The sequence below is a fragment of the Nanorana parkeri genome, unplaced genomic scaffold (assembly GCF_000935625.1).
Source record: "Nanorana parkeri isolate BGI_ZX_2015 unplaced genomic scaffold, ASM93562v1 scaffold962, whole genome shotgun sequence".
In the NCBI taxonomy this organism is placed as follows: domain Eukaryota; kingdom Metazoa; phylum Chordata; class Amphibia; order Anura; family Dicroglossidae; genus Nanorana; species Nanorana parkeri.
Genome location: NW_017307230.1, coordinates 465,449 through 474,806, shown reverse-complemented (window position 1 = coordinate 474,806; position 9,358 = coordinate 465,449). Strand labels below are relative to the sequence as shown.

General features: G+C 46.6%; 2 protein-coding genes across 2 annotated transcripts in view; one reads left to right on the top strand and one right to left on the bottom strand.

The window, feature by feature from the left end:
- The window catches only part of EBNA1BP2 (EBNA1 binding protein 2), an 8,590-nt gene extending 3,637 nt beyond the window's left edge, over nt 1-4,953 (top strand). Inside the window, exons 6-10 of the mRNA XM_018566605.1 lie at nt 1,760-1,849; nt 1,947-2,022; nt 3,154-3,235; nt 4,590-4,761; nt 4,837-4,953. Of these exons, the coding sequence (XP_018422107.1) occupies nt 1,760-1,849; nt 1,947-2,022; nt 3,154-3,235; nt 4,590-4,761; nt 4,837-4,887 (471 nt within the window). The 3' untranslated portion in view covers nt 4,888-4,953. The remainder of the gene's footprint in view (nt 1-1,759; nt 1,850-1,946; nt 2,023-3,153; nt 3,236-4,589; nt 4,762-4,836) is intronic.
- Nucleotides 4,954-7,865: 2,912 nt separating this feature from the next.
- FAM183A (family with sequence similarity 183 member A) overlaps nt 7,866-9,358 on the bottom strand; it is a 5,941-nt gene continuing 4,448 nt past the window's right edge. The window contains exon 4 of the mRNA XM_018566609.1: nt 7,866-7,983. Within this exon, the coding sequence (XP_018422111.1) occupies nt 7,870-7,983 (114 nt within the window). The 3' untranslated portion in view covers nt 7,866-7,869. The remainder of the gene's footprint in view (nt 7,984-9,358) is intronic.

The following is a 9,358-nucleotide window of genomic DNA, read 5'->3' as shown; positions in this document are numbered from 1 at the left end:
TGCCCCTGCCTGCTGACTGCTTCCTGGCGGGCTCGGCACGAGGCGCTTGCGAACACGCCCGAGTCCATCACTAGTGTTGAAGAGATTTTCCGGGAGAGAGTTTAATAAAGTTCACATTATACTATTAAGTGATTTCCAGCCTCTAGATGATTCCAGTAATTATCTTGCTGTTCTCCTGGGTAAGGGCTGTGGGCAGAGAGATGCATCAACACTTTCACCGACATCCACTTGGAGTCCCAGCCCTTGCATCCCTTCCCCTGCTGTAGGCTAGGTGAGATGGGTAACTGAGGCCCTGTTGTCACTTCCTGCCTACAGTGGCCTGCTGTAATTCAGCAGGGAGTAGGAGGGCAGGATGCACCCTGGAGGGAGGGACCACCCTCTTCCTCCAGGACGATAACGCTGTTTTGCTGAGGGGATGAAGATGCATCATCATCATCATCATGCTGCCAACACAGACGTGTAGCCCTGCAGTGGCAGCGCTGAGGAAACTGATAATGATGTTGGTGATTCAAAAGGCCGAATACAGTGTTGTCTACCTGGAACAGGCAGCACAGTGGAGTAGCGGTTAGCTCTTCTGCCTGGAATCCCGGTCAGGACACTATCTACAAGGAGTTTGCATGTTCTCCCTGTGCTTGTGCAGGTTTCCTCCCACACTCCAAAGACATGCTGGAAGGTTAATTGGCTCCTGTCTAAATTGGCCCTGTATGTATGTGAGATGGGGACCTCAGATTGTAAGCTCCTTAAAGGCGGGTACTGATGTGAATGTCCAACTATGTAAGGCTCTGTTCACACCTAGGCGTATCGAATATGTGCGTTTGTCGCGTGTTTCGTGACGCGCGTTTTACCGCAATTCGTGGTTAAAAAAAACGCGCAACAAGAGGGCTACTTGGCTGTATCCCAATGGAAACGCAAGACAAAAACGCCGCAAAGAAGCTCCTGTACCTTTTCAGGCGTAGGCCGTTTTGTATCGCGTTCAGATGGGCTGAAATACGGCAAGGTGTGAACCATACCCATAGAAAACAATGGGATTTTCATGTTTGAGCGTTTTGTAGAGCGTTGAACGCGCTACAAAACGTACAGGTGTGAACCAGGCCTTAGGCACTGTGTAAATTGTCGACACTATATAAATACCTGTAATAAGTAAACAAAGACAGGAATCAATCTGGACAAATTAAAACTGGCAGGATCAACAGGCATGTTTGACGTTATAGCAGGGGCAAAAACAGAAATCACTTTAGTCCTTAAAGCTAAACTGCTTTCTTATGAATAGCTTTTCATTTTTTCTATAAGTCAGGATGTACACCAGGGGTGGGCAACTCCGGCCCTCCAGCTGTGCTTTACCTACAAATCCCAACATGCCTCTGGGAGTCATGCCTCTGGCTGTCAGTCTTGCAATGCCTCATGGGACTTGTAGTTCCACAACTGCTGGAGGGCCGGAGTTGCCCACCCTTGCTATAAACTATAACCCTACGTGATCTCCATGTCTGAGAGAATGGATCATTGGGGAAGCGTGGGAAATGTGAATAACCGTGTGGCAGAGGGTGACCGTTCAAGACAATCTGTCGCTTTGCCCTGATTCCCTTTTAGAATGTTTATATAGAGAATCTCGGTGCCAAAGGGGTCAAGGAATTCTGAATGTAGAACCGTGGCTGACAATACGGCTTCTTCTCGGATATGTTAGACATTTGCACTTGCAGGGAATAACAAACTCTTCCGTGTGAGAGTCTTGACAGTTTCCGGTTGTTTTGTGTATTTCCAGATTCGACATAAACTTCAGACCAAGCAGCAGGCAATGGAGAAATCGGAGAAAGCCAAACAGCTGCGAGCCCTGCGGAAGTACGGGAAAAAGGTCGGTGACCGGAAATCGACTTTTATATACTCGTCTTTTGTGATTCTAACCTTTGCTGAGTGTTGGAAACGAATGGGTTTCTTCCTCTGATACACAGGTACAAGTTGAAGTGATGCAGAAGAGACAGAAGGAGAAATCTAATATGATGAACCAGATTAAAAAATACCAGAAAGGTAAGAAGTGCCGACCTAAAAGAGAGGAGAGGGAATAGGGGTACACCCTCCGTCACCCAGAAAGGGATCATTGCCAATGTACAAAGAAGTAATAACGTTAGATTCGCCTGAGCATTCCACACGGAGCATGTAATGAAACAAAGGCGACCATCCTCCCCTCGCCCCCTTTGGTTTCCCATTGGTTAGTGAGGTCACCAATCGTAGTGAAGGTCTAAAAGGGACAGACGTGGCCAAGCTTAAAGCTGAAGTTTGAATCTGCTTATATTTTGCCTTCATTGGCTCCTCCCCTCTCATTAACATAATAATGACCTTTTTGTAAATCTTTTTTCATGGTATATTCCTTATTTTAGAATCCAGTGATATCACGGGGTCTCTATGCAATGCAGGGGGATCATCCTCAGCCTGAACAATGAGGAGCTCATTGTTACTATAGGGCTGTACTCCATAGCTGCTAATCTATGGAGAGCTAACACGGGTGCACCCCATGCCGGGGTTCTATCAAAGTTTGCGACTGGTGACGCGGTCACACATTTTAACGTAACCCCACCCAGTTTTACAGCGGTGGACTGTGTGACCGCCCATTAGGTCAAGGATTCGGACGCTTATTCACATGTTCCAGGGCAGATCGGCTCACTGCGCATGTGCAGGAGAATCCATCTGCATGACCTAATCTGCCCGGATCAGCTGATCGGACCTCAAACGTCACTTCTATCCAACTTTGTGATTGCGGCGGAATGTGAGATCGCACTCAGTCGGATAGAAGTGACATTTGAGATCGATCAGCTGTTCCGGGCAGATTAGGTAATGCAGATCGATTCTCCTGCACATGCGCAGTGAGCCGATCTGCCCCGGAACACCTGACAAAGCGTTGGATGGGCGGTCAAACTGGGAGGGATTAAGTTAAAATGTGTGACCATTTCACCGGTCACAAATTCCAACGTAGTCACAAACTTTGATAGCACACCAGACAAAGTTTTGGGACTGAGCCTGTGTACACCAGAGGATGAAGAGGAAGGGGTGTCGGGTTAGATCCGTAGGTTTTGAAAGGTTTGCTGGGAATTCTTAATTTTAACATTCTTGTTTCTTTTTATTGTGTTTATAATGAGATATATCCGGTGTGTGCTTCTTTAGGCTTCACTGACAAACTGGATTTTCTGGAAGGCGATCAACCTCAAAAGAAAACTTCTGGCCCACCAGGAAAGGGTAAAAAAGGGTAAGAGCACACGCAGAGAATATTTGCTGGTCGATATGATGGGATATAGTTGTCATGGTAACAATAATAATGCGGCTCAAATCGCAAAGAGGTTTCTAAAAGCTTACAGTATCATTAGGATGTAGGGGTCGGAGGAAGGAACCACGGGGCACAGCGAGGTACACAGGCATCTGACACTCCTGGAATATATACTGAGCTTAGGGTGACGGGAGGACGCTAGTTTGTGTCCTCCCATTACCCTAGGGAGAACTATGGGGAAAAGCCCTGACCCCATAGTTCTCCTTTTTAAATGCTGAAGAGACTGATGGAGGCTGCAACACTGGAGCAATTTTTTTTTTTTTTGCTTTTAATACGTCCTAGAGCTTTGTGCCGGGGAACCGTGATGTTGTTGAAGGCAATACAAATATCTTCTTGGACACAGGAAGTGGACAATCTGCCTGGGGAAAATCTGTCCAGATAACACACTAGTCCCAGGGATGGGCAACTCTGGCCCTCCAGCTGTTATGGAACTACAAGTCCCATGAGGCATTGCAAGACTGACAGTTACAGGCATCACTCCCAGATGCAGAGACAATATGGGATGTGTAGTTAAAGCACAGCTGGAGGGCCGGAGTGGCCCACCCCTGGTCACACTAGTGTGTCATCTGGACAGATTTTACCCAATCATCCTTCAGGACGGGACATACGGTAGAAGTGTGGCTCTGCCCACTGAAAACAGGAAACGCAAGGTATACAGTATATAGGTAGACAGACAATAAAAGAACCAGCTCAGACTTGGTGCCTCTGTTTATTTTGTGTTTCCTCAGGCCGAGCAGGAACCACATTGGAATATCAGTGCTGCAAGGCCTTTGCGCTAGTACCGGGGGTATCCCATGCTATCCAACTCCGATTCTACCCCAGGGACAGTGGACCTAGCTGGTTTGGATAGGTGGGGTTGGGGAGTGGAGACTTATTTTGGATGATTTATGATACTAACCTGCACTCCCGTCCTCCCTCCTTAGGAGTGTTTTACTGCCCTGAGGTTTCTTATGCAGCTTCAGGAGGGGCAATCGTCCCCGCAGGATTAGTTGTACCTCCTTGAAAGAGTAGCTGACCTGTTGCTTGGCCCTGACTTCACACAGTCCAGGTGAAGTGACAACTCGCAGTTCTGCTGTGCTGGAAGTGAGCCTCAGCTCTGCGGAGCATTCACTAGGCCCATGTGGTATCTGATGATGACTCTGTGCTCAGATATATGAAGATCGAGTTGTTACGGTTGGGTGCATTGCCGACACTCTTTGAGAAGCCGTTTGCAGATTGTGCTGGTGATCATGTGATGTCATTTGGCACTGACGCTGTTTTTATAACCTTTTTTAAGACCGAATGCCAAGAGAAAGTACAAAGACCAGAAATTTGGCTTTGGCGGGAGGAAGAAAGGCTCAAAGATGAATACAAAGGAGAGTTCTAATGACGTGTCAGGCTTCAAAACGCGTGTCGCCCACGGGAAGGGTCCTCACAGGCCTGGGAAGAAGGGTGGGAAGAACGCCAACGTGAGTAGAATGGGCACCGGAAACGGGTAAGGGTCCTGTGTGTTACCCAAAACTAACTTACATCTCTCTCTTCAGAAGCGACCGGGTAAGACGGTGAGACAGAAGATGAAGAGTAAAGGGAGATAAGACGTGAATACCGTTCTATTTATCAGCTGGCACATGGCCACCATTGTCCTCCGCCAACCGCTGGCTGGAACAAGACCCTGAATATCACCCCTCCGGGTATCGGGCATCACGCTGGGGACTCATTTACTCTATTGTCACTATTCTCAGTGATGACAAAGGACATAAATGGCTGCAGTACATCTCCTCGGGAGACTCTCTGACAGTCTCAGTTTGTTTTTATATACAGAGTTCTGTCCATGGTTCTATTAAACACAAGTATAATGGATATGTACTAAAGAGTGTTCCTTTAGAGAACAGATGAAAGTAGTCACTCGCACTCCATGATATTAAAGTCAATGCTGTTTATTGACTGAGATAACACAAATCTCCTTAGCAACGTTTCGAGACCTGAGGACGGGACCGCATAGTCTCGAAACGTCGCTAAGGAGATGTGTGTTATCTCAGTCAATAAACAGCATTGACTTTAATATCGTGGAGTGCGAGTAACTACTTTCATCTATCTACATTTCACGGAGGCATCCGTTGTCACCACCGCACCCACCCAGTTGGATTTGGGTTTTTGTCCGGTCAGGAGTGCGATGGGACAGGAGGATTAACCTTAAGAGAACAGGGCGGGATACTCGGTGACTCCTCTGATATGAATGTTCTGGTTACAACGTCAGCGAGTTCTCTTTACAGATGTGCCCTGGTGAAGTTACACTTCTAGCTTTGAAGCTGAACTCCTAAAATATGAAAAAACTACCCTTCTAGTGGAGCTTCCTCTGCCTGCAAGGGTTAAATTCCTGTTTTTGCCTAAAATACCAGTAAAAGACTTTTCGTTACCTTTCCCCTCGCTCCCCCTGGCAACCTTCTCTTAACACTCTGGGCTGGGGAAGGCCTTTGGTGTCCTCGCTTGCAATGCAGCACTGATGGACCTGCGTTGTATGTGGTGACATCACAGCTGCAATTGCCGGTTGCATGGAAGGAGGAGCCTGCAGGAGCTGAGGGATAAGGTAAGTAAATGTGCCTTGTACTGGTACCCTAGGCAAAAATGAGCATTTAGCCTTTCTAGATGCCCCACTGCTGGGTAGATTTACTATATTACCAGAATTCAACTTTATACATTTTGTGTAGTTTGAATTGTCTCGGGTCCTTCCATCTCCTTCTCTGGAGGGGGTGGGTGGTCCTTTCTGCTGCACGAATGGTACTATCTGGCTTAGAGGAAGCGGGTTGGATGATGCTGGCAGCCACAGAAAACTGGAGGCATTCGTGATGAAAAAAATAGCTAATTTTGGGGGCAATTAAGACCCTCTTCACACGTTAGTGTTGCGATGCCGTTCTGTACATAAGCCGTAGTGTGTGTTGTGTCAAAGCAGCCCACACCACACGGCAACAAAAACTGGACCTGAAGGAAAAGAACACAAATCAGATCTGCCAGTATCTTAGGCCCCATTCACACTGAGCGACACTTTCCGCGCCGTCGGGATAGCGTGACCTTCATCGACGGGGCTGCATGCAACAATAGAAAAATCGCGTGACACCCGCAGAAAAAGGGTCCTGCACAAGCGACGCGTGGCATGGAGCTGTAGAATACAACGGCTCCATTGAAAATCATTGGTCGAGTGACTTCTCACAAAATTGCGCGGCAAATATGCGTGATATCGCGGCAGAAATCGCGCGATTAAACGCTCAGTGTGAATGGGCGCTTAGTCTGTGTGCGTGCCATTTGGACTGAATGGCAATGCACCGTAGAGGGGCACGTGTTGCAGTAATGGGCAGGGCGTGGGTGTAGAATTGGCCGGAGGCTTGATGTGTGCTGCGGGCTTGCTGCAATTGTCGAAAAGCTTACAGGAAATGTCCAACATTTTGTCCTCTGTGGGAACTCGTATTTGAAATACGACAGAAGCGTCCCCTCTCATGCAAGGCTGTTTCCACACGTATGTGACCTTATGTGTGTTTTTTTCTGGAGGTGGGGGTGGTACTGGGGGGTTATTGCTATGGACAGGTGCAGGGCTGGATTTCCCACAAGGCCCGGCCTAGGGGTAGCAGGGGTGTAGAATTCCTATCTCCCGATGCCGGGGACATTAAGGGGGCGCATTGAGGAACCTGGCCTTGGGGCAGCAGAGAGAGTAAATCCAGCCTGGGCAGGTGCCTTGTTCTGCACTGAGCTTCCCATCACTGCACCTATAACAAGCGTAGATGGATCAAGCAACGGACACCATTGCACGCCATAGATGTGAATTAGCGCTCTTTATAACAACGGCAAACCTCTTCACGTGTGTTTAGTGTATGTTAAATCGTGTGACTAGGTCGTAGGGGGTGTGCAATAACCGCTCTGACTAACTTGAAAGCCAGTACCTGCATGCTGCCTGAACCTGGGTTTAGGTATGTGACACCCGAGTGGAATACTGGTCTCCAAAAATACTCCTTCGAGGTCTGGAGTCCCCAGCAACAGTCTGTTCCTAAACTAAACAACGGACCTGAAATGATATATAAAGTTAGAATCAAATGATATAAAAAATAATTTATAGGTTATTTGATTGGAATTTGTTGATTTTTGGGGCCCACTTTAATCCATTATCCAGATGTAGTGTTTTTGGGAAGAGGTGTTATGGGGAGCCGTGTGGTAAAGAAGCAAATAGAAATGATCCGGCCTGCCGTGGCACTGTAATGATCAATCAGCAGAATTCTAATGACAGGTTCTCTTTAATATCCGTAAGAGATGACGTTTCACCTCATGAGATAAAAGTCGCAGTGTTTGAGAATCCAGTTTTATTGGGGGAGGTGTGTAAAATTTCTGCATCATATTAATCTTAAAATTCCTAATAACGGTCACAAGTCTGAGCTCCCCGTCCCATCCTCTTGTACCCGCTGCATGCTGGGAATTATCAGGCCACTTGTCACTACTGCAAATGTCAACATGATGGATCTTCACTACACCTCCACCCCTTCCAACCCACCCACCTACCTAATCCCCCCTCCCCCCATTAGACATTCAGTGTATTATTGTAGATTGACGCGCTGCTCTTTCATCCTCCATGCGGCCTCCATGTATGTGGTGATCTCTGTTTTCTGGCAGTGGTGATGTAGCCGTCTGTCCTTCCGATCAATGCTAATCTGTAAAAGGAAGCTCACGTCAGGCCCCTGGCCAAAAACCTAAAGACGTGATTGAAGTACATATGGGAATGGCTTTACATAGCAAAGTGTTTATGATTGTGTCCAGCCAGTTTTGTGATTCACCCACCTCTGCCACAGAGCATAGCGAGGAAGGTGACGCCACTAATCTGTACTGCAGCTTTCTATGTCACCTGCCTGCTCACAGAACAATGAAATGACACCATCCCTGTACTACCCAAACACCTCCCACTCCCGGGATCTGTATATTGACAACGCCTTGCAGAGCAACAAAGGCCAACTGGCTCCCTGTGATTATAGGGGGCGGGGCATTGTGAAAAAGATGGGCAGCAATTTACAATACATTTAACCCCTTCGTGACGGGAGACGTACAGTGTACGTCCCGTCACAAAGTGGCTATATGACTGGCCACGTGCCGAGTTATATTAGCCTCTGTAATGCTGGTAACTGCTGATTCTCAGCAGGTCCAGTCATTAATTAATGCCTCACTATTGAGACATTCATTAATGAAAGAATGAAGCCTTTACATTCAGATAAGGGTTCGCTAAATAGCGATCCCGTATCTGACAGCTGAAGATAGCAGAGAGGTAGCAGTGACTCACCTCTGCTATTCGTTTTGACAGCTGGAGAGCCTGGCCCATGTTAAATGATACATTTCTACCACTAGATACAAAATGTATCTCTTGAGTGAAATGTATCATTTCTGATCGTCTAGGAACGATCAAAGACCTTTAGTGAGATCTGATTCTGACACGCTGTCAGGATCAGTCTCTAAAGTTATTATTAGCTGTTCCTAAGCTTGGAGCAGCCTGATAATAACTAAACATTTTAAAAAGTTAATTTATTAAGCAGTCGTAGTGATTGCTTGATATAAACTGACAAAAACAAATTATTTTTTTACACATTTTTTTTTACAAAGTGTAAAAAAAAAAGTGTACAAAAAATTAGGAAAATAAAACGTTTATATATAAATATATTTGTATACTATAATTATTATTAAAAACATTCTAATAATAATAATAATCAAAACTTGCTGCTGTGGAAGAATCACACAGCAAAAATGTAAAAAGTGTGTCAGTCATTTAGGAACAGAAACTAAAAACTAGCTCAGTCATGAAGGGGTTAAAGCTGAACTCCATGTAAATACACATATGATGTACATGGGACATACACTGAGGGGCCAGATTATTATGACCACCCCATCAGTACTTGGTTGGGCCGCCTGGTGACTCCACGAGATGATGAAAGGTGATGCGAGGAATCTGACGCGGCACTGTTACCCTTCTGTTGTCTTGTACCAGTCTTGCCCCTCCCCCGTTCTGCCCTAACATTGACTAGTCGCTGACGGCCACAATTC